Consider the following 25,615-nt stretch of genomic DNA (forward strand, 5'->3'; position numbering starts at 1 on the left):
AATGGGCATGAAAGAGTGAAGGGATTCACTGACAGAACGGGGAGGGAAAGGCCGACCCTAAAGCTGTTTGCTGCGTTTCTGTGGCTGCTGCATGTTTGCATCAGTGGGAACAAAAACAAGGATCTGCCCTGCAAGCAGAGCGGAGATTACAGCCTGGGTTTGTGGCATTCCCGCTCACTTTGTTCTGCAAACCCAAAAGAAGCCCAAAACGGCCCGACTCATCCAGAAACATCTGCTGATTGTTTCTGGATTCAAGTTGTTTTTAGTTGCTGGCATGCAGGGTTGACCCACTGAGAGTCTGTCAGAGAACATTACAAACCTTCACGGTTGGTTTTAGCTTCCTGCTGCCAGCTGAGTCGGAGTCACTGCTGGGATAAAATCCTCCAGTTCAGATCAGGGAGATAATCTGAAACTTTGCCTCCAGACAGGAAAAGCACGCGGGAAACTCTTCACTTCAAAGCCGTCAGCTTTCAAAGGCAGTTCAGCTCCTTAGCATGCACAGGATAAGTGTGTTTATGTTCGGGTTTGAACATTTAGCCGTTTTTTGGCCCTCTGTTGTTTCATGTGGCTGTACTGAAACAGGAAACCCAAAGCATCGTCTGTAGCAGCGCCAGCATCCAGGTGCTGGCAGCCAATAACAGGCGATTCAAAGAAAACCAGGAGATTTCTGCTGAGAGGCGAACGAGCGAAAGGTCAAAGTGTCCAGGTGGCCGCGCTGCCTGAGAGCCACATGAGGGAAACATCAACAGGAAACGGATCCTGGCTGGGATTTAAAATGATCCACCGAGAGCCAAACCTGCTCATCACCGGCGCTTTGTTTAGGACAACAAACCTCATTATTTACCTCATTACTGCTGATGTCTTCATGTCATCAGGTTTATAAAACTGTTTTCCTCGAATGCCGCTGCTAAATAAATGCGCAAACAGCTTGCCATATTGGTGTTTGACCGTTGTGTTTTCCATCTCCACTGAGCTTTGCTGGTTAAACCAGTCGGACCTCCAGCCTGGTTATGAGCATCAGTTTGGTGTGGAGTGCTCGTCTCTACATTTTCACTGGCATTTAATGAAGTGACCGACAACCGGCCCGGCCTTTCAGGAACAGTTCGGTTCGTGTTTGTAGCAGCAGCTGAACGTTTCAGGTCGGCTGCGCTGAAGGACCGTCGGTCCAGTTTGTTCTCTCCATGATGGTTCGGCACAAATTTCCACCATTTTGTTGCTACTTCAGAACACAACCTGCATTTCCTCCGTATCGACTTTATTTAGAGTTTGTAATAAATGTCTGAGTTTAAATATGTGACTCCTGAGTAAATAGTTGAGCAGCAGCTCTTCTGTTTTTCACGTTTGGCTCCGGCTCTCAGCGGCTCTCTGGAAGCTGAACTCTTCAAATCCAGCAGCTGTTTCCTCCATCAGCTCCAACTCGCCCACCTCCGTCAGATATTCAGCGGGAAATCTGGGAACGATGCATTCCCAGATTTCCACGTCCGACCCCCAAACTGCTCGTTTCTACAGGCTTTTTCTGCACAATTATTCACTTCTGCTTGTTTGTTTCTTCCCCTTCAGACTGTAATTACAGTTTGGTTTGCGCTAATCTGTCCCACATTCAGACAGGCTGGATCTTTGTTGCTGCTGAGCCTCTATCACTGCCCAGCTTGTTAAACAAAATGTTTTCTGCTGAACATTAAGCCATGAAGTGACACCAAGCAGGAAAACGTTTCCACATCCACATTATCAGCTCAGAGACAGAAGGAGCCGGTCACCTGAAGTGCATCATGGGTAATTCAGGGCAGTTTGGCGTGAATGCGTGAGTCAGGAGCGCATTACCAGAGCGTCGTCATGGCAACAGGGAAAGATTAATGAGGCAACTCATCAGGAGGTTCAGGATGACCAGAGCTGCTTCTCATCAGGGTTTCATCCAAACACTCTGTCTGTCCGTACAGGACGTCTTCTAACGTCTGACACGTTTTTCACTTTTCACATCAGTTTTATTTGTCTGAAAACCACCAGAACAGTCACATCTGCAACAATAATAACAAAAACAGTTTCTTCTTTCAAGCGAAAACTGAAAACAAACAGGAAATGAAAACGGAGGAAAAAAAGACTTTTCTCCTTTTTTCTGTTCCTTTGTTTAAAACGTCCATGGAAACGCAGTCGAGCCGTTTTCATCATCTGTTTTCTTCCTCGCTGATCTTTCATATTTATTCTGGAATTTGGTCTGAAAAACTTCAGGAACTCAACAGTTTGGAAAAGTATTGAATTTAGAAACATGTTGGACCTTATAGATTAATATGTTGTTAATCTATAAGTTCCTCCTGTTGGAGGTTTGGTGTTTTGGAGGAAGCAAAGGTGGAGCATGTAGAAATGTTTCCAGTGTTTTTGAGGCGTTTCTAGTGATTTATTCTCTTCTCTGGTCAGCTGCTCCTTTTCTTGAAAAATAAAATCATCATCAGAGTCCAGCTCTTCATCTTGTCCTCGTTCTGGACATGTCCAAATGTCCTGTTGGGTCACACTGATGGTTGCTGATGTTATTATTCCACTCAGCAGCCAAAGTTTGACTCTTTATTCGTGAAGTTCTCCGTCATCCATCGGTGCTACGGGGATTTTTCCCTCTCAGCTGAGTCAAACGGGTTTCATCATCAGACCTGGAAACCCGTCCAGAAACCTGCAGACGTGTTCAGACCTGGACGCGTTCGTGACGAGCAGCGCAGGGATTAGCTCTGCAGGAAAATCTTTTCAGGAGGTTCTGCTGTGAAAACGTGACACAAACCTGCAGTTTGCAGAGAGACGCATCGAATGTCAGCTTCCTTAATGCTTGGCTTGTCAGAGGCGAACTGCTGCAAAGGAAGCTGGGAAAAAATCTTCAGGGCATTTTTAAATAGAGAGTGACTCAGGAAGAGCCAGAGCTGGTTCTGACAGCGGCGCAGGAGGGATAGAAACAGACAAGCAGAGTTCATTTATGCCTAAAAATACCAGAAATTTTCAAGAAAAAGAGTTTGAAAAGCTGGACATTTGTTAGAAAAAAACTAGAATTTATTATTCTAGAAAAAAAATCTAATTTCTAAAAAAAACTTTGAAAAAAAAAAAAAACTTTAACTTTTGAAACTCAGAAATTTTCATTTCTGAGATGAATCTCAAACTTTTCCAGAGTTTTTTCTGTGAAATGTTCTCTTCCTCGTTCTACAATGACCATGATGTCGTAGGTTCTTCTGTTTCTGCTGAGCCGCGTCTCGTCGTGGCGGCTGACTTCCGGGTCCGGTCTGGTTCTGCTCACGCCTCTGCCGGGTCGGCCGGATCCATCCTCAGCTGCTCCACAGCGACCGGAGCTGCAGCGTTCACAGCGCAGCGTGGGATCAAAGGAAATCAGGACATTTGATCAGTAATAATCAGTAATAATCAGTAATAATCGGCCTGTTATTACTGGCTGATTAGTAATAACAGGAAGACGATCCTCCGAACAGCAGCTGCTTCCTGCTGAGCCTCACCTGTTTGTTCACACCCTGATGTGACCTCTGACCCCTCCGTTAATAATTCAGACCTGCCAGGTGTTGGCAGGTTTTACTTCAGTTTTTATTCATTTTGAAGAGCTCAAAGCCATAAACCTTCAAAATGTCGTTCATATTTACTGCTTTGCTTTGGGAGATCATAATGTTTCCTGAAATCCTTCATTTCGTTCTCCCATCATCTAAAACTGATTCTGTTCATCAAATGCATCAAAACTGTAATTTCCCACTGTGTCTTTTCGCCTGTAAACGTGTCATTGCTGCTTGTTCTTAGAGGACAGAAACGGTTTGCAAAAGTTTCATTTTCTGCGAACCTGCAGGTCAGGAAGTTAGGATTGGAGAGTTAGAGCCTGATCGGTGCGTCTGAAGTTGGGAGGATTTTTCTGAAAGCTTTTCTGATAAATAGCCAGGATATTTCATATTTCCTGCAGGTAGAGTTCAGTGCCTGTTTGCAGGTTTAAAGTTTGAAGCTTTTGACCAGTTTGTTCTCTGCTCCTCTGACTCCAGCAGGAACAGATTCAACACTTTGGTTCATATCAACATGATAAAATCACAAAGTTTCTGCAGATTTGACGACATCCAGGCTGCAAATGTCCCGTTTCCCAACATCATAGAGGAGATCTGGATGTCGGTTCAGTGAACTCACGTTCAGTTGTGTTTTTAATGGCCTTTAAAATCCTGACAGACGTTCGTTGGGAAACTTTTCTTTATTTTTCAAAAATCTGTTATTTAAAATCATTAACAGATCTGGTTTTACTTTAACGGGACTGAATATAAGAAATGACACCATTTCTGCTCCCAAAGCTTCTTAATTCACAAACTTTTTTCTGCTTCTGTTGCCACAAAGCAAAGGATGAAACAGTTTAGGACTGAAACTGTGTGAATTTGGTTCGCTGTGGTTCAGCTTAGTCTGCAGAAATCTGGGTTTGGATTAAGAAAAATCCAAGGAATATGATGGAAAGATCCCTGACTGAGCTCAGATAAACGATTCCTTTGGACTGAGAATGATTTTATTTTGCTGCACTGTTGAGTGCCAGGATCTGATTCCTCAGTTTCTCTCCAGAAATCAGGAAACGTCCCGTAACTGGAGCCTCTGCTTGTTCTGCTGCTGTGAAATCAGCTGAGAACAAAACGAGCTCTCCTGGTTTGAACTCTGCAGAGCGATTCCAGCCGCCACCATCTCCAAGCCGAGTCCGGACTCTAAATTTATTCCGACCGCAGAGCATCTGAGCTCACGATGACGTTAATCTGTGGTAGAATAAGGCGCAGAGGCAAATAAGTGAAAGGGTTGTTTAAAAGTAGATCCTGTGGTCGCTGCAGCTGGAAGCGTCTGGATGGGGCTTTCTGGAAGAATTACCTTTTGTTTAGCTCCAAACGATGTTTGCATGGGAAGCTGTTTGTATTTACCCGACTCTCCTCAGTTCAGTCCTTTAATGTGAAACAAAGAGTCTTGTGGAAAGTTTCCGTCTCATTGGCCGTTAAAACAAGAACGGTTTGTAACCTTTCACCCGGAACGTTTTGGACAATCTGCTCAGTTACACGTGGTCAGCTGGTTAAACAGGGGGCGCTGTGCTGCCAACACCTGCATTCAGTGGGCGTGGCTTCCAGGTAGAAGAGCAGATCCCGGTTTAAACGAGCTGCACGGTGGAAAAGGTTAGCAAAAAGGTCCTGGGTTCAAATCCCAGCCTAAAAGGCATTCTGCGTAAAGTTTTCATGTTTCCCTACGGAGGTGAACGCATTGGTCTCTCTGACTGGTTATTAATTGGTTATAAACTGGTTATTAACTGGTTATAAACTGGTTATTAACTGGTCATAAACTGGTTATTTACTGGTTATAAACTCCACTAACCCAGGATTTACACTGTTTGCAGTGACATGTTCTCTACTGTAAATTTAACATCAAAATTCTAACTATGGGCTGCACAGTGGAGCAGTTGGTAGAGAAGGTTCTGGGTTCGATTCCCAGCCCGTGTCTTTCTGCATGGAGTTTGCATGTTCTCCCTGTGCATGGTGGGTTTTCTCCAGGTACTCCGGTTGTTTGTCCTGTGTGTCTCTGTGTTGCCCTGCGACAGACTGGCGACCTGTCCAGGTGACCCCACCTCTCGCCCGGAACGTTACCTGGAGAGGCACCAGCACCTCCCGACCCCACTAAGGGACAAGGGTGTACAGAAAATGGATGGATGGATTTTAATCTATTTTATGACTTTTTTGTGAAATCTTGCATTTCCCTCTGAGCTCCTCTGGCCTCCACCGCGGAGCGGAGCAGCATGTAGTGTAAATCCAGAGTTATCCATTTTGGTTTATTCTTCTTCAGGTTTTTCCTACTTGTTCTATTTTCTGCTGCCTCAGTAAAGAGCTTCAAACCCCCCAAATTATCACCATTAGTTCCTTCTCAGAAATCCTTTTCATTCTTTATAATCGTCGGTTTATTAATTGTAAATGTAAACTGCTTAATCACAAGTTTCCCTCCGTTTTATGGTTTAGTAGTGAGCGCATGCTGCTGTGCTTCGTCATAAAGATAACGCTGCTAAAGTTTGCAGTCAGCAGGAACCAAATTGACCCAAACATGTAAGCAGCTACATGTGTGCAGTTCCTCCATAAAGGCCTCATTAAACGGCTTCATATGTGGACCTCAGTCAAGTTATTGCAGCCCGTAAAAAACTAATAATCTTGGTTTTAGACGCGGTTCAGTCAGCGGCTGATTGGCCGGTTCTGGTGTTTTATGTTGATCCGGGTCATGTGTGCGCGGCCGCTGTAATTTCTTTCCCATCGTTGCAGATCTTTCCCTCCCTCCTCACAATGCCGCTCTCATCCCTGTAAACACAACCTGCTTTGGGAACGCCAACGGAGGATTTACGAGTTTTATAGTGTCTGCTTCCAGACAAAAAGCTTTTTAATAAAACATCTCTAAACACTTGTTGATCTGGGATCAGCGTTGGTTTCTGCGTCAGGAGGATCTCTGCGTGTTTTAATAAAACAAGTTCTGGCGGATTAAGGAAGAAATGTTTGAGACGAAGCTGGACGGAGCCGATGCCACACACATGGTTTCACTTAATCACCTACAAGCTCACAATGTTTCTCATCCAGAGTTTCGTTTTAGTGTTTCTCACAGGCGGATCCAAAGTGATTCGCCTCGTTTCTTCTCCTTTAGGAAGCTGCAGTTATAAATCCTCCTCATGCGTTTCAGATGCAGCAGAAACGTTCCTGACATCCAGCATGACTCTGAGGCTTCGCTAACGGTTTGATTTGGCGCCGCAGCATCTAATTAGGATCCATTAAACTGTGGAAACTCGATGAGGAGGAGCTGGAGGAAAAGCAGCTCTTATTTTGACAGATCAAGTCAACATTTTCCTCGTCATAAAGCGAAAAATTGAGTTTTATCCTTTGGGAATTCTTAACTTTTATTCTGTTAATTCCTTCCTGTCTTTCATGACGTTTTCAAACATCAACATTATTTCAGCTTCTGGAACCAACCGGAGAAATGTTCATACTGGTGCAGTTAAAACCAGAAGTTTACATACACCATATTAAATATGCGTTTTTTCAGATAAATCAGAATAAATGTTCCTGTTTTAGGTCAGTTAGGATCATCAGAAATTTTCTATTTTCTAAATGCCAGAATAATGACAGAGAAAATGTGTAAAACCGATTTTTATTACTTCAGTGTGGAAAAAAGTGTCTTTTTCTGTGGTGACTTGTGGTTTGAACTCATTGTGTTGGCCGACTCAGCGCGACCTTCGGTTTGTATAATCCAGATATAAATACTGTCTGTCGGATTGCTCTCTGCATGTAAAACGATTTTATGCTTTTTACTTTTATGCTTCCACACATCTGGGTGCCGTTATGTTTCATTACCACGGTAACAGCTGATCACATCATGAGTTTGCTTCCTGCTTCACTTTAATCCAGTTAAAACCTTTATTTGTTTTTGCTCTTACGCTGTGAAACATTTCCAGACTTTCAAATCCAAATGGCTCCTTCTGATTGGCTCCCTCCAAAGCCGCTGCTCAGTGATTGGTCGGTGCAGCGGTCAGGTGGAGGGTCATGGACTTCCTCACTGTTGGTTCCCAGCCTGCAGTTTCATCATCCATCCATTTTCCTTCACCCTTGTCCCTCAGTGGGGTCGGGAGGGGTGCTGGTGCCTCTCCAGCTCACGTTCCGGGCGAGAGGCGGGGTACACCCTGGACAGGTCGCCAGTCTGTCGCAGGGCAACACAGAGACACACAGGACAAACAACCATGCACACACACACACACCTAGGGGCAATTTGGAAAGGCCAATTAACCTGACAGTCATGTTTTTGGACTGTGGGAGGAAACCGGAGAACCCGGAGAAAACCCACGCATACACAGGGAGAACATGCAAACTCCATGCAGAAAGACCGGGGCCGGGAATCGAACCCAGAACCTTCTTGCTGCAAGGCGACAGCTCTACCAACTGCGCCACTGTGCAGCCCCAGTTTCATCATCTGGAGGACAATTTTAGTACTTTCAGAGAATTCAAAGATAATTTCTCTTTTCTTTTGCAAAATCTTGGAAAATTCTGTTTGCTTCAGAATCTCTTGAAGGTTTAATTTATTATTGAAAGAATTTAGTTTCCTCTGATAAAAATGAATACACTTTTTAATTATTTTGCACTTATATTTGAAAAGTTTCATCTGTTTCCTTCCGATGAGGCAAATTCAAAGAATGCAGAAGGAGAGCGGGCGAGGCGAGACCGTTGCTCACTTTTAACCTCGGCTGTAAAACATCGTAGTTAATAATTAACGCGACCTGATGATTGATCCGGCTCTTATCTGTGGAAAACAAAACAAAATTGACATGCAGAGGAAAACGCTGCAGGCTGAACGATTCATTTCACAAAGAAAAGCAGCAGAAAATGTCAAATCTGCTGGAAACGCCTGTTTGCCTTTAAACGTTTCGTTTGTTCGTCACCTGAGAGGAAAAATGAAAAACAAAACGGCTGTGAAGTCAGACCACAGGTTCATGTTCAGACTGGGACGTGTGTTGGCTGAATGGATGGACGGTTTATAGCAGCTGCTGAATCACTGACTGAACTTTCATGCCCTGAGGAACCAGGTTATCATTCAGGTCTGAGCAGGTCAGAGGTCGGCTGAATTTAGTTAGATTTTCTCTGATGACTGTTTGTGACGAGTTTTCCATCTCAGAGGAAACAACGTTCACCTGCAGCCTCACACACTCCTGATAAACATCACAGTGTGTGTGTGTGTGTGTGTGTGCGTGCGTGTGTGTGTGCGTGCGTGTGTGTGTGTGTGTGTGTGTGTGTGTGTCCCACTCTAAAGTCCAGCCTCATCTAAGCTCGTCTTCAGTGTCTCCTGAATCTCACTGGAGAAAATCGTCCCACAGCATTCAGCTGCCAGGTGGAGCCACGTTTAGCATCATCAGGTTCATTTATATCTGCAGGTATTCAGGATGCTGTGGATCCGTTCAAACAATCAGAATGAGTGTAAACATAATACATTTACCAAAAAAAGTTTTCTCATGGCTGAACTCATCATTCCTGCTGGGTTTTATTTAAGGGTATCAGAGTAAAGAGGGATGTTTATAAAGTTTATCGGTGGTGCTCACCGCTAACTAAAGAGTTATGCTAACATTAAGCTCTAATCATAAACATTAGCTGAACTAACATTTATAATAAAGTGCTATTTTATTTGTAAAACATTTTAAAATACATTAAATTAAACTAAGAAAGATTGAAAAACAACAAAAGATCAAACAGAATAAAGGAATAAAATCAGAGTTTCAGGAAGTTTTCAGTTCTGCTCCTTTTCTTTTATGAACTAAAAGTTTTGCTTTCATGTTTATTATTTTAGCTCAGTAAATGTTTAGTCTGTGGTTCCGTCCCGTCAGCCGGGTGCTTTTGGGCCGCAGCTGTTGGAGACGTTCCTGTTCGCCATCAGACCTGCTTCAGACGAGGTCAAAGGTCAGCGGCAGGAACTCTGGGCTCTGATTGTAACTGGGAAACAGCTGGACCCCTCAACCTGTCAGGCTGGGTTTAGCAGTGACCTTTGGAGCTGAGGGTCGATCCAGAACCAGGAGTCGGAGAACGAGTCGCCATGGCGATGTGCAGCTTCAGCGCTCAGAGAAAAGAAAAAAGTCGTCCAGTGTTTCTGCGACAGAAAGGACGCCTGTGGCCGAGCACAAGACTCGGTCTGTTGCAGGGGAGGAAGTGGAATCTCAGACAGGACAGCTGCTCATTCCCGACCCCGATGGCGTACGAACGCCCCCTCCCCTCAGCGCCCTGAGCGTTCAGCTACACATGTGGAGGTTCTGCAGGGCGGCGGAACCTCCACATGTGGAGGTTCTGCAGGGCGGGGCATAAGGGCCCCGCCCTGCAGGCCGGGCCCTTATGCTCGGCCTGCAGGGCGGCGGGTGGATGCCCGGCCTAAGGGCGGCGGGTGGATGCCCGGCCTAAGGGCGGCGGGTGGATGCCCGGCCTAAGGGCGGCGGGTGGATGCCCGGCCTAAGGGCGGCGGGTGGATGCCCGGCCTAAGGGCGGCGGGTGGATGCCCGGCCTAAGGGCGGCGGGTGGATGCCGCCCTGGTTTTGGTGTCAGGATGGAGGAGAATAGAGCTGTGCCGTCTTGCTGATCTGCTGATCAGAACCGTCCAGTGATCTGCTGTTCCTGATGACGCCGTGTTTCTTCCCTCCAGCCCTGGTCGTGTGTTCAGCAGCCTGCCTTCTCGGCCTCTGCAGCGTTTTGAGCTGCAGCCTGAGTGGTGTTGTGCTGCAGCAGCTGGGTCCGGGTCCACAGCTCCCAGTCTGTTTAAAGTGACTTCTTATGCTGGTGTTGACATTTCCTCCATTAAGACTCCAGTTTCATGTTGCTGTCAAACAATGAGCTCAACATTTTAGCTGCTCTCTACAAAGTTTCTCAGTTTATTTTTTTTGTAAAAGCTGCATCAAACCATCTTTTTGTTTAGATTTATTTCCATTTCCAACAGATTTATTGATATTTTATTTCTATGTTGGCATCCAGCCTGACTGGATCAGACAGAAAGCAGACCGACCAAGTCCGCTGCTCTGCTTGTTCTGCCAACAGCATGAAGACATTCAGAACCAAACCGTCCTCTGCTGGTTCTGACTGTTCACACCGGATCCGGTCTGAATGGATCCGATCTGATCCAGTCTGAATGGATCCGATCTGATCCAGTCTGAATGGATCCGGTCTGAAGGGATCCGATCTGATCCGGTCTGAATGGATACAGTCTGAATGGATCCAATCTGATCCAGTCTGAATGGATCCAGTCTGATCCAGTCTGAATGGATCCGGTCTGAATGGATCTGGTCTGATCCGGTCTGAATGTATCCAGTCTGAATGGATCCTATCTGATTCAATCTGAATGGATCCAGTCTGAATGGATCCGGTCTGATCCAGTCTGAATGGATCCGGTCTGAAGGGATCCGATCTGATCCAGTCTGATCCGGTCGGAATGGATCCAGTCTGATCCGGTCTGAATGGATCTGGTCTGAACGGATCCGATCTGATTCAGTCTGAATGGATCCAGTCTGATCCGGTCTGAATGGATCCAATCTGATCCAGTCTGAATGGATCCAGTCTGAATGGATCCAGTCTGATCCAGTCTGAATGGATCCGGTCTGAATGGATCTGGTCTGATCCGGTCTGAATGGATCCAGTCTGAATGGATCCGATCTGATCCGGTCTGAATGGATCCAATCTGATCCAGTCTGAATGGATCCAGTCTGAATGGATCCAGTCTGATCCAGTCTGAATGGATCCGGTCTGAATGGATCTGGTCTGATCCGGTCTGAATGGATCCAGTCTGAATGGATCCGATCTGATCCAGTCTGAATGGATCCAGTCTGAATGGATCCAGTTTGATCCAGTCTGAATGGATCCAGTCTGAATGGATCCGGTCTGATCCGGTCTGAATGGATCCAGTCTGAATGGATCCGATCTGATTCAGTCTGAATGGATCCAGTCTGAATGGATCCGATCTGATTCAGTCTGAATGGATCCGATCTGATCCAGTCTGAATGGATCCAGTCTGAATGGATCCGATCTGAATGGATCCGATCTGATCCAATCTGAATGTATCCAGTCTGAATGGATCCGGTCTGATCCGGTCTGGATCCATTGTCTATGTTTTAAAACAGAATCCTTTAGACTTTAATTGTATCAGCCTCTCAGGTAAATTAATTTCTAACATCATTCACTGAATTTATTGCATCATTTTTATCATTTCCAAACAAACCCGTGTAAACATTTTCATTTGTTTGAGCACGCAGCGTTTCAAAGCATCATGGGAAAAGCCGTTTCTCCGTTCAGGTCACGTTTCAGTCGGTTTGGTTTCAGTTTGTTTTGGATTTTACTCTGCAGCTGAAATGTTGGCGGTTTCTGTACAGCTGCTCCTCATGGCGGCTCTGGGCAGATTTCTGCTCCTTAACTGGGATTTTTATCCATTAACGGGATGAGCAGCGCGGCTTTTCTTCGCCTTTAGTCCATCATTAACTCCAAACTGGGGCTTTGATGTGAGTTCAGGCCGTCAGCGCTGATGAATGAGGGAGGGAGACGTTTGGCTCACAGTCGTGTTTGTAGAGTCTCCTGCTGGATTAAAGTGTAGAAGAAGAAGAGAGGGAGGGCTGAGTGGATTAGGAGAGGGGGCACGATGCGCCCTCAGACGGTGGGGGGGTAACGTGAAGAGCGCGTGTTGCGGCGGGGCGCTGAGGCCTTCCCTCTGGTCGCAGCGGATTCCTGCGCCGCTGCACATCAGGAATGTTTCTGCTGGTAAACAGAGCTTTGTGCTCCTTCCTTTGTTTGGCTCCTTTATGGATCATTAAACAACCATCAGCCTTTGTCCACATCATGACTTTCTTTTTGTTTTCCTTTTCAAATATGATTCCATGTGGAGTCTTTACTTTAAAACCAGCTGCTGGTTTCAAACAGCAACTGTGACCAGAACTTCATCTCTTTCTTTCCTTTGAGTTCAGTCCGAAACTGACGACCTGCAGCTAAACATGCAAACTGTTCAGACTTAAAATAAATGAATAAGTCGCATGTAGAGCTGAGCAGAACTGAGCGCACCTCTGACAGGTTGATCCAGAAACGCTTCTGTTCAGGTTAAATCAAACCGATTCTGACCAGACATGTCAGCTTTTCCACACTCAGCCTGTCTGACCTGAACCTGCAGGCAACAGCAAAGCAAACGAAGAGCAGCGTCATGAGATGAGATGATGAGGAGATCATCTCCTTTCCCTCCGTTAGCGACTGTCAGGAGGAGCTCAGGTAGTTCAGGGAGGAACAGCTCACTCCTGCATCCACACCGTTATTATTATTATTATAAAAATATGAAGCCAAAGGGAACGTCTGTAAAAACTAAGTACACCCCATGACCGAGCAGCTTGTAGTGCGTCGCCATGGAGACGTCTGATTTCACTTTCTATTCCCACACTGCTTTATTTTATTGAGTTATGCAAATATTTGTTTTTCAGCTCTGAGTTGAAACCGCAGCGCTGCAGTCAGGTTGAGGTTTAATGAGGATGTAAAAATATACAAACGTCCAAACCGCGTCGGATAAACGCCTCAAAGTTTTACTGTCTGTGGATGGAAAACCAGATTAGCTGAAGGGAAATGTTAACGATTTCTAAACTTCTGACCAACCACAACACGGGATTATGAACCTGGATTATGAACCTGGATTATGAACCTGGTGAAGGTCGTCTAAAATCTGTCAGAACCAAAATGAATCCAAATGTTTGGTTCTAACCGTTTAATTTCTCTTCATTCTTTGTAGTTTTCTCTTTAAACTGCTGTTGGTAGTTTATAAATGACTGAATGGCTTAAAGATCATCAGCCTTCCAGACCTCTCAGGTTCTGGTTCTGGTTCTGGTTCTGGTTCTGGTTCCGGCTCTGGTTCTGGTTCTGGTTCTGGCTCCAGTTCTGGTTCTGGTTCCAGCTCTAGTTCTGGCTCTGGTTCTGGCTCCGGTTCCGGTTCTGGTTCCGGTTCTGGTTCTGGTTCTGGTTCCGGCTCTGGTTCTGGTTCTGGTTCCGACTCAGTTTAGTTACAAAATGGCCGACACGAAGTGGATTTGTTTTATTTTTTTGTGATTTTATATTTATTCTGAATCGTAGTAAATGAGAATCTGTCGTCATTTTGGTACAGCAGCTTTTTAAACTCTGTAAATTTGCAACGATGGATTCAGTTTTTCTAACGTTCAGTCAGTGAGAAGAGAGGGGGGGCCAGGGGGCCGCTGGGAGCCGCTGGGGGCAGCTGGGGGCCGCTGGGGGCAGCTGGGGGCCGCTGGGGGCCGCTGGGGGCCGCTGGAGGCAGCTGGGGGCAGCTGGGGGCCGCTGGGAGCCGCTGGGGGCCGCTGGGGACTCCTGGGGACCCAGGCCCCTCTGATCTGCTGCTGACTCTGCAAACCTGAGCTTTACATTCATCTGGTGGCCTCCCTCCTGCCAGGTGCCTCTGGGGGCCGTCAGGTCAAAGGTCGTTTCGTTTTGGAGGTTCAGAGAGAGGAGGGGGGAGAGAGAGGGCTCATCCAAAGCACGGCGGGTGTTTTTCCCATCAGCTTTGCCGTCCGCGCTGATGAACCGCAGAGCCTGTGGCGGCGCCGTTCAGCAGGGTCCATCCTCAATATTTAACTGGAAAATGTCAGTTTGTACTGAATGACAGCAGCCAGGCGACGCTGTCGATCAGGACGACTTTATTTACACGTCTGAAGCAGAACGGAGGAGCAAACGGCCCGAACCGTCCGACCCGTCCGGGTTTCTCCAGACTCTGAGGATCAGCCGGTAGTTTGACCCAAACATGACATCCGTTTGAGGTTTTCCTGAACGGATCAGGTCCGAAACCCAACACTGCCCTGGGTTTCACCTGGAATGTCCTCCTGGTTGGAGGTCGGTGCCATGGTAACGCCATGGTAACGCCATGGTAACGCCATGGTAACCCAGATCCTGTCAGTTTTCTCATAAGCTTCAGGCTCAGGTCGCTAATCTCAGGAACATCACAGATGATGATTCCTGGTGGCTTTAGAGTTCAGAGCTTCACAGTTAAAGCAGGAAATGGTTATTTTTTAATAACTGTGATAATTTTACCTGTTTCCAGGGGGATCGGGTGTGGCTGATAATAATTATGTTATTAAAGCAGGAAATGGTTATTTTTTAATAACTGTGATCATTTTGCCTGTTTCCAGGGGGATCGGGTGTGGCTGATAATAATTATGTTATTAAAGCAGGAAATGGTTATTTTTTAATAACTGTGATAATTTTGCCTGTTTCCAGGGGGATCGGGTGTGGCTGATAATAATTATGTTATTAAAGCAGGAAATGGTTATTTTTTAATAACTGTGATCATTTTGCCTGTTTCCAGGGGGATCGGGTGTGGCTCCGGGAGGAGGACCAGTTCCTCCCTGGCTCCGTATCTTCCTGCTCTGGAGGCGTCGTCGTCTTCGCCACAGACTATGGCCAGGTGAGAAACCTCAGGCGGCTGGCCCGGACCGAACCGGACTCTGTCTGAAACACGTCTCAGCTCTTTCTGACGGGAGTCATAAACCCTGACGGTACCGTCGGGCTGGCTTTGGGTCAAGGGTAAATCCGTTAATCTGCACAAAGATAAAAAATATTCCCAGTGACCTTGAGCCTGCAGCGCGGCCCGTTTCCGTCAGGTTTGAATCCCTCTCATGTTTTCATTTCTGACGTTTTTATTTCAGTTTCTATTGAAGCAACTTTCTGTGATCCAAAATGAATAAAACATATTAATTGTTCATAAACTCTGACAAAAACAAATACAGCAATCGCAGCAAATGTTGGGTCGTTAAGAAGCTTCAGTCTTTTCCGAGTTTTACCGTCACGGAGCTGAAGGAAAACGTCGTTCCCACATTTATCCCGATCAGCAGCACGGAGTCTGTAAAGGATCCGTTTGGATCCGTTTGGTAACGTGGATCAGCTGCAGATCCGCTGAAGCTCGGCTGGTTCTGCTTCACGGCTTTGATCCGTGTTGTGGAAACAGACAGGAAGGTGAAGGACGTTTAGAGTCGGTCATTTGTGTTTTGGATAAAGGAAAGTGAATATTTGAGGTTTAGATGTGACGGAGGATCAGTCGGGATGAAACCCGGAGCAGGAAGTGATGAACTGCAGCTTCCAGCATCTTCAACCCGTTTCTATCACAAACATAAAATAAAAGATACATTTAAATGCAAACAAACAAAAGAAATCAACAAGCAAATGAAAATAAAACAATAAATAAATGAATGAAACAAACTGCTGATTCAACACATTAAAGTTTTTCCTCCTCATGTTTCAAACATTAAATCTGTGGGATTTTATCTTTGACTCAAAGGAACCAGAGCGTCTGGATGCTGTAGATAAACTTTAGTTTTACCTGAAAAACTGACAAGAAAATAACTTGTTGTCTTCCCAGAGGCAGATTTAAACAGGGTAAAACCTTTCGAGTGTTTTTCAGATGTAACAAGCTCTGAGCTGTTTGTGCATCTAAACTTATACTAGCAGTGAATAAGTGACGTTTGTCCTGCAGTTTTTCCTCAGAGCAGCTGAAGGTTGGAGAAGCAGCTCATCTTCCTCGGGTTTCAGGGTTTCAGGGTTTCAGACAGGCTCCTCCTCCTCCGGCTGCAGGACAAAGCAGCAGCAGATGAATGGAGAGTCAAACAGCAGCTGCTGCTTTTGATGCTGACAGAAAGGAGAAGCTGGAGGCTTACCTGCCGACCTCTCTGACACGGAGACGGCTCGGTTTCCCCGTCACTCTGCCGCTCTGACACCATGATTATTAGCATGAAATACGAGCTGATGGTTAAACGTTACTGGACCGATCAGCCGCTCCAGGTTCTGTCAGGAAAACACCTGAAGGAGTTTAAGGCAGGAGGTGAAAGTTTGTTCAAAGAGCAAAATAACAACAGAGAACACTACTGCCACTGATATCATGTCAGTCATATCTTATCAGTTTCAATAAATTTATTAAAAAAATAATCTGAGGAACATGAGAAATACTAAAAATTACAATATTTCACAGTAAGATTTGATAAAAAGTAAAGCTGCTGCAACATTTAAGCAGACAGCTGCTATCATGACTGTTTCCTCAGATTATCGATACATACGGAGTCTGAGAAGAGACAGAACAGAGCTGCAAATAATCGATTATAGATCCTGACACATAATCAATTAACTGAGATAAACTAGAACATTCTGCACATCTTTCATTTAAACACTTAAGTTTGTTTTTTGTAGGATTGGAAATGCACAAAAATAAACAAATCATTCAATTCCCTATTTTAAAAGTTTTTATTGCTAACAATTAACCAGTTACTAAATTAGGTGTTGATTTCTTTCAGTAATCGATTAATCACGAGTAACCCAATTAATTGTTTCTGTCGTAGTTAATTGATGTATTTTCAATCCATCCATTGTTTCATCTCTTTTAGATGTGTAAATGTTTTAAGCTAAAAATATTCAGCGTTTTCATTTTTAAGTATTTTCTTTAGTGTTTTTGCTGTAAGTGTAAATTCCTTCCTGGACCTAAAACAAAGTTGATCCTGGCGGATCCAGAAGCAAATCCTAATGATGTTTGCAGTTAGCATCAGAATGCAGTTAGCGTTGTGATGCTAACTGCATTCTGATGCTAACTGATGTACACAGCGGGATTGTTTGGGCACTATTTGATTAACAGTGTCAAGGTGATGCTTAAGGTTGACTTTTATTATGTCCCTTTATTTTTACCCGCAACCAAAAGATGAAAATCACAAGCTTGACAATAGCATCATCAGGCTAACATCCTGATGATGCTAACTGCCACCAGTTAGCATCCTGATGATGCTAACTGCCACCAGTTAGCATCCTGATGATGCTAACTGGTGGCAGTTTGCCCTCTCCTGCCTGCTGGCTTTGTGGCCCAGAGATTTACCCCTTATAGCATCTGCTGCGGGGCTTAGCGCCCAGGTTTGCCCCCAGGGTTTCTGTCGAGCTGCAGATCCCTGTTGACTCTCCAGAGAGATAAATGAGCTAAATATAGAAACATAATTAAGTGAAAATCTGGGGTCCTGCTGGGACGGAGCTCTAATTCTGGGATTGCTCTGGATTGGGAATGTTTGGGATTGTTTGAAGGGATTTCTGTGTTTGAACTTTTCTTGCATCCTTGAACTTCATGACCTTTTCTTGGTTGAGTAAACCAACAAAAGCTCATGAACAAGCCATTAAAACTGCTGTAAGAGCCTCTCTCTGGTGTGAATGAACCCGATGAAACCAGGACCAGTGAGGCTTGTTGTTGGGTTTCTGCTGCCGTCATCAGTCAGCTCAGTCAGAACGCTGCGCTTTATTCTGGAAGAGCTTCAGTGACGACCCGTTTGTCGCTGACGTGTCACAGGGGGAGGAATGTGAGAAACGAAGGCCGACAGGATGCTGGGGGGCTTCTCTGCTGTTAATGTGTGAGTGTGCGTGGGGTCGGGGGTCAGAGGTGACTGACTCCTCAGACAGAGACCGGCTTGTTTCAGGAGTCGCTGCTCTGAACTGGTGGACCGCAGCTGGTCACAGAGGGGCCACAGCCGGCCCCCGCCTCACGGTGTTAGCTCCACTTTATGGTTTTATTACAGAAACTCTACATCATATCTGAATCATCAGACATTCCCAACATGCCAGATCCTTTCAAAATAAATCAGATCGTTCCTTCGGTGTGTCTAAAACCTGAAAACTGGACTGGTCAGTCCAGATCAATGAGATCAATTTTGTTCTTTATAAAGACTTTACCCTGCAAATACTCGACAATTCAGTTTCTCCTTAGAACAATAAATAACTGCATTCAATATTTTTATTTTTTACATTTTAGTTATTTAATTTGTATATAGGATGCTATAAAAGTGAGTTTTATCAGCATCTGAAAAAGGTAAACCAGTGTCCAGGCAGGTCTGATAATGAAATAACTGCTCTGTGAGTGGATAGTTTCCTCTGCTTCCTGTAAATTTTTAGAAAAGTCTCAGACTTTCTTCTAAACCTGAACAAGAATCAGCCTTTTTCTGGCAGTGGTTAGCTTCAGACTCGTCTTCTGCAGCTCAGGATATAATTTATCCTCGCTGCCTGCCAGATGTCACCGCTGTGGAAGGAGAAACGTAACACGAGACGAGAGCAGGTTCACCGGGACGAGCAGCAAAACGTTTGCTACTGAGGAGGTTCTCTGCATCCCGGGTCTTTACTTCACAGCTGAACAGAAGTACACAAATGTTTTGACTTCTGACTGTTAGTCAAATATATTTCATAACCTGTTTGGTATATTTGGCTCCCGACATTTAACAAAAAGCAAAGACAGCAGAAGATCAGATCCGGGTACCGATCCAGGAACGATCCGGTTTCCTGATGTATGATGAGATAAAGTGATTTTCAAGTTAAAGTAAGTCCTGGTCCTGACTGCTTCAGGCCACCGGCTGTCAAAGCTTGAATTCAGAGATGTCTGTTGTTGAGTCTTTGCACGTGACGTCACGCACTCATAGCCCCGCCTCACCGCCATGACGCACCAAAACAACCAAACGCCAGTCTAAAAACAGACATGTGTAACCTAATATCGCTTAATTTCACTTTAAAGAGTAAATCATTTCACTTGCTGTGCGGTCAGCTGCAGAAACAGACAAGGATGCAAACCAAACATTTTATTGTATAACTTTTAATGAGGAAAGATGCGGCGGCGATAGATAGATAGATAGATAGATAGATAGATAGATAGATAGATAGATAGATAGATAGATAGATAGATAGCAGTAATGATGACTGGCAGCCCTCGGTGAAAACGCGGATTTGTAGCGAACTCTTTTTACAAGGTAAGAAGATTAACGTTAATTTATTTTACGTACGATAACAAAAATATCAAATATCGCATTATGGAGAAGGTACTTGTTCAACCGTTACCATGGAGACAGTACCGCACCGCCATGTAGCCTAGCATGTATGGAAAAATCTGGTTAGCATCTCCTCTGTTGTACGTTTTTAATCCTGCTCCGGTGTAAAGGGAAGCGCTGCTTATGACAGTGATATAAATCATGTGGTGTGGATTCAGGCAAAGTCGGTAATTTGATCAACACGTCAGGAGGGAGGAGGTTCGGGTCGGTTTCAAGCTGTTTCCAGCTGTTGTACCGTGAATGAGCCCCAACCAGGTGTGTTACGTTCACAGACAAGTTAGCTCGACTCCAACAGGTAGAGGCCATGAATAAAATGGCAGAAACAACTTTGGAAAACAGTTTCAGTCGCTCTGTTCCGTCCCTCACTCCGACGTCCATCATGGCGCCTGTCAGTTTCAGTTGCGCTTTTTAAAAATTTTAAAAATAACCAAATGTTGCAATTTTAATCCCCAGTGTAACTGAGCCACAATCATTCCAAAATGAGCTCCACACCTTAAGAAACTCAAAATGTTCCTTTCAAAAACCAAAGCTAACATCTCACAGTGAATCTTCTGAAAGCTACATCACAATTTAACTCTTCTGACAGAAGATCAACGTTTCCAGGAGCTCCAGTTGGTCGGTGTGGATTGAAGGTTTGGTTGAGGTCCAGGGTTGCTGTCATTGTCTGGGTCTGATCCTGGTGTTTCCTGTGCTCTGGTCCAGGTCTACACCTACAAACAGAACGCCCTCACCAGGCAGAAGGTGCAGCCCATGCACCACAGCAGCGTCAGAGGCGTGGAGGACATGGCCACGCTGGAGGACCTTCACGACGGCGCCATCATGCACAACCTCTACCAGCGGTACCAGCAGAGGCAGATCTATGTGAGTTCACTTCATACCGCAACAGAACCAGACCCAGAGGTCTCACTAATCACTGGACGTCTGGCGTAATCAATAATGATTATTCCTCAGTAGATGTTTTTACCAGATCACCAATTGTTTCCTCTTTTGCTTGTGTTCTGTTGGATCCAGAGTTCTGTAGTAACCAGTTACATTTACTAAATTACATTTACTTGAGTAATTTTATCATGAAGTATTTCTACGCCTACTGGAGTAAAAATTTCTGGATTTTCTACCAACTGAATGAAAAACAAACATGTTTTAACCAAAAACCCACCAGACACAGAAACACCTGTAGTTTTTATTAATTTTTTTTTTTTTTTATTGATTTGGAATTTTTTTTCTTTTGCCTGATTTTGTTGTTTTTTTTTTATTACTTATATGAATTATTGTAATTTTCGTCCTTAAAATACCAAAATTTCCACTTAACTTTATATTTTGGTTCGTCTGATATAATTTTTAAATTTTAAATGATTGATAATTTGATCAGTTACTCAGGACTTGAGTAGACTTTTTACCAATATGTTTTTACTCTTATTGAGTAATTTCTTGGACTTATACGTTTCACTTGAGTAAAAACATGTTGGAGTATTTCTTCTCTTACTTCATTACTCTGCTGCTAACAAACATAAATTCCCTTTAAAATGTGATTTAAATGGATCTGGATTGAAGAAAGTCGTACTTCCAGTTTCTAAAACGTGAAACCTGATAAATTAAAGGTTCTCGCAGGAAATCGTTCCACCTGACAAAGAAAAGCCCGCTCAGAGATCCAGCTGCCAGGAGCAATGCCCTCTCTGAACTGCTCTCTGCTGGAATCACCTGACGGCCTGAAACGGCCCAGTCCTGCTGCGTCACGCCGCTGGCTGGATGTTGGCAGAGAAAATGAAAGCAGCGTGACTGTTGAAGTGACGGGAAACGTCACATGCATGCAGGGTTTGGTACAGAAAGGGTCCAGCTTCCTGTCTCTGATGATGATGCATCCTGATTGGGCGCTCGGTTCTGTTCAGGGAATGTTTCGTAAAATCCCTGGAGGAAATGTTTGAATTTGCTGAGTTTAGGCCGTGACATCCAGGGAAACATGTTCAGACACTGCAGGAATGGAGAAGAGAAAAGAGCTCTGACTGTTTGTAATGTTGCAACATTTAACTGGGAAGAAAAGATCAAGCTTCAACATTTATGTACCCAGAAGTTTGTGCAAGAAAGTAGAAGCTATTTTTAGTGCAATCTAGACTGTTGCCACTTGGTGCCACTAAATTGCCTTCTTTTTTTTTTTTATCAACAATGTGACTCATTATTAGAATATTTTCCTGTTTTTTGGTTTTTCTGAAAACAAATACCAAACTTTGGTCTAGAAAAACAACAGTCATGCGGGACAAACGGCTCGTTACTGTCCTGGTCCTGGATTCCTGGAACAATCCCGATCCGACACTTAACGCAGCAAAACAAACACAAAGCCGGCCTTGTTCTCTGCATTTGGCACGCATCAGGCGAAGTAACCTTTGACAAATGCCATGTTGTTGCTTTAATGACGTTTGAATGTTCCCGTATGGTTGAAATTATCCCATCAATTCATCACAGCCGGCCGATCTGCAGCCCGACTCGTTTCTTCTCTCTTTGGAAAGAGGTAGCTGAGAAAAGGGAAAATTGGACGGGAAGATTTGGTGAAGTGGATTGTGGTGAACCAAAGAGAGTGGCTACACACACACACACACACACACACACACGCACACACACACACACACACACACACACACCCACACACACACACACACACACACACACGCACACACACACACACCCACACACACACACACACACACACACACACACACACACACACACACACACGCACACACACACACACACACGTTTGTTTTGCTATCTTTGTGGGGACTTTCCATTGACTTCCATTCATTTCTACTCATTTCTACATCCTAAACCTTACCTTTACCCTTTTCCTAACCCTAACCATCACATACCTAACCCTAAACCTAACCAAAACTCAATTCATACCTTAGCACTAACTCTGACCCCTGACCCAAAAACAGGGTTTCCCCTCGTGGGGACCAGGCTCAGGTCCCCACAAGGAGCGATTGGTCCCCACAACGTAGCATATGTCAGGAAAATCGTCCCCACAAGGTATTACAAACAAACGCACACACACACACACACGTTGTGTGTCTGATGGAAATGAGTGAGTCAGAAGTTTAGAATTTCAGGATTAGTTTTAAAATATTTTTAACCAGTACCTAGTAAAGCTGAACAAAGAGAACCAGCTTGTAAAAGAACCAGATGTTTCAATGTTTCCAGCCTGGAAATAGAAATGTTTTCTCTCTGAATAACTTCCTGAGATGTCCTTAATTTTTTAATTTGCTGCATCACAGCTTGAGTTTTTGGCTAATTTATTCATCCAGAGTTTAAAAACATTAAAACCATATTTCGGTTTCTTTTGGCCTCCAGATGCTCTAAGTTTAATATTTTCAGCTCGACATGTTTACATGTGAACCAAAGCATTATGATTTCCAGACATTTACGCTTCTACAAACAGAATCAAACCTCATTTTGGGGTCATGCAGAAAAAAACTCCCCATATTTTTTGTATTAAGAAGAAAACCTCCCAGAAAAATCAGAAATTTGTTTATGGAAAAGTCAAAATCACTATTTATTTTACTTCAGAATAATTTAAATTCTTGTTTCAAATTGCATGAACAAAATTTCTGATCTTGTAATGAATTTTATTAAACATCTCAACGAATTCTGCTTAAAAACATTTAATGTGAACAAAACATTATCCTCCTGCTTTGCAAATTTAAGATAAACATTTAGCGTAATGACAGATCAATGTAACACAAGAGTACAACAACGCGCCGCTAAGCACTCTGGGAAACATTTCCCACTCCTTTTTCTTCTTTCAGTTTTTTAAAGTGCTAACCTAAAAACTCTTGAAGATTTGACAAAATTTATGAAAAGTTACTATTATAAGTTTATCTTTCACAAGCTCACATTTAGGTTCAAAATCTAAAACTCGCTAAATTTATTTGACTTAAAGAGAAGAAGATGGTAAACACAACTAAATGTGGCTCAGATGTTTTACAGTGAAGTTTAATCTGAGATTTTACTGCAAACAGTTTGAAAACGTCTCAAAGTTTCATTTCTGAGTCATTTTCTGGATAAATTAAAAAACCTTAAGTGTAGCAAAACAAGCCTGCAGGCTACAAGACCTATGAGAGTCTGTGTGTGTGTGTGTGTGTGTGTGTGTGTGTGTGTGTGTGTGTAACATCTTTAGCCGCTGTGATTGCAACCAGCTGTGCTGTCGACCGGTGGCCTCCCTCGTCTCTTCTGCAGATTCCAGTGGAAGCATTCACACACACACACACACACACACACACACACACACACACACACACACACACACACACACACACACACACACACACACACACACACACGTTTCCAGCAGAGCGACGCTCCGTGTTCTCCCCCCGTCCCTCCGCTCGGTTCGGACCTGATCCGTACCACATGGTGCGTCTTTGTTGGCACCGCCAGCCGTGTTCTCTGGTTATTCCGTCCCACATGTTTCTGTTTCAGCCTGTCGGTTCCGTTCGCCTCACGTTTCTCTGAGCAGACAGACGCTGAGGAATGCGGCCCTCTGGATCCGTTTCAGGGCCGGACCCCCCGGCAGCCTGCAGGGGGTCAGTCCAGTCAGAAACTTCAGGAATTCCTAATAAACTGGTTTGGGATCCTGTTTGCAGGATCGGCTCCAGATGAACTTTCTCCTCATCAGACTGTTGGTTTTCACACAGAGGCCTTTAATTGACCTCTTTGTCTGATTGGTGCTTTAATTAGATTTTGCTCCCAGTCCTCCCACTGGCTGCGGATGATGTGAGAGGAGCTGCAGCTTCTGGCTCCGTTTCTCACCAGAATACAAACAAACAGAAAACCTGATTTAAAATCATTCTTCTTCCATCATATTCAGGTTTAACACAAACCTAAATGAGGCTCTAATATGGCTGGTAACCAATCAGTCTGAACATTCAGATGACCAGTCGTTTGGTTCCAGCTTCATTTTACAACATGATCCATTCAGAAAACCTCGTCTGAACGTCACACAGGGAAAAGTGATTCATCCTCAGTAAACTGGTCAGAAGTTTTGTTTCCATCGCAGCGAGCAGAGAGTCTGGAGACGGACGGGTCCGTGGGTCAGTCGGAACCAGCTTCAGCTCTTCATTGTGTTTTCATGCAGGAAGATTCATTTGGTTCAGGACAGCTGAAGATTTCATCATCAGTTTGTTTCTGCAGGAGGAAAACAGAAGCAAACGTTTCCACCTCGTGCATCAAAGTGAGGAAAGACATGTTCACTCCAGAAATCAGATTTAATCCACTTCCAGATGTGGAGCTGAATCTGAACGCTCGTGTCGCTGCAGACCCAGTCCTTTCCTCACTGACCGGATCTCTGCTGTCATCCGTCTGTTGCATCATAATTCTGCACCAGAAGAAGCCAGACGGTAAATCTGGATGTAAATATTGTCTGAAAATTATAGCTATGAACTGATGAAGGAATCCTGTGTGAGTGAAGGCATCACATCCCAAACGCTCCACTCCTGGTTTTACATCCAAACACAAACAAAACGATCAGAAACTGGAAAATGTTTTTAGCTCACATTTTATCAGCTTATTTAATCGAGTCAAATGTTTTAGTTGCTTGTTTTGTTAGAAATGCTGATGGTTTCATTGAGACCTGCTGTGCTTCTGTTTGACAGCAGGGCTGTGAACAGATCTGTGACTTTGTGAAGGTATTCCTTAAAGTCTGAGCTCCTGTCTGGATTCTCTGCAGGGTGAGACGTTGGTGCTGCAGTGAAGCTGCAGCTCCTTCACGTCTTTTACACGCCGTTACTCAGGGTGTCAATAATTATGGGGGTGCTTTAAAAACAGCCCTAAAATGTTTTGTTCTGCCTGGAAACATGTGAGAGAACATCTTGTACAAGTTTCCCACAGACGTCCTTGATTAGGGAGGAATCTGGGAAATGTAAAATATGCCTGTGAGCTTCAGTTGCATGAAATGTGAGACGACTGAAGACGTGGAGTCGGACAGAACGTGTTTGTTCTGCAGGAGGCCAGAGCGAGCAGGAAGCGCTTCCAGCTCAGCTCAAACCGTCCCGATGGAAGTGAAACGCTCAGCTTGTCTTCAGAAAACCCCCTGGGCTCCCCTCCTCATCCTCCTCTTCATCAGTGTGAGGTGCTGGTGATGAAGGCTCTTCCGGGTCGGCGTTGTGAGTGGATCGGAGTAACTGGGTTTTTTAACGAGTCTCTGCTGTCGGTCTGCTGACAGACGGACTGCAGCAGGCAGCGGCTGCTCCGCTTTCA

General features: G+C 44.5%; 1 protein-coding gene across 1 annotated transcript in view; it reads left to right on the forward strand.

Moving 5' to 3' along the window:
- myo10 (myosin X) overlaps nt 1–25,615 on the forward strand; it is a 108,824-nt gene that overhangs the window by 19,547 nt on the left and 63,662 nt on the right. Inside the window, exons 2-3 of the mRNA XM_014990273.2 lie at nt 14,851–14,949; nt 20,075–20,233. Coding sequence (XP_014845759.2) covers nt 14,851–14,949; nt 20,075–20,233 — 258 coding nt within the window. The remainder of the gene's footprint in view (nt 1–14,850; nt 14,950–20,074; nt 20,234–25,615) is intronic.

This window comes from Poecilia mexicana, unplaced genomic scaffold, assembly GCF_051168715.1.
Source record: "Poecilia mexicana isolate PSO_F unplaced genomic scaffold, ASM5116871v1 scaffold_17, whole genome shotgun sequence".
Lineage (NCBI taxonomy): Eukaryota > Metazoa > Chordata > Actinopteri > Cyprinodontiformes > Poeciliidae > Poecilia > Poecilia mexicana.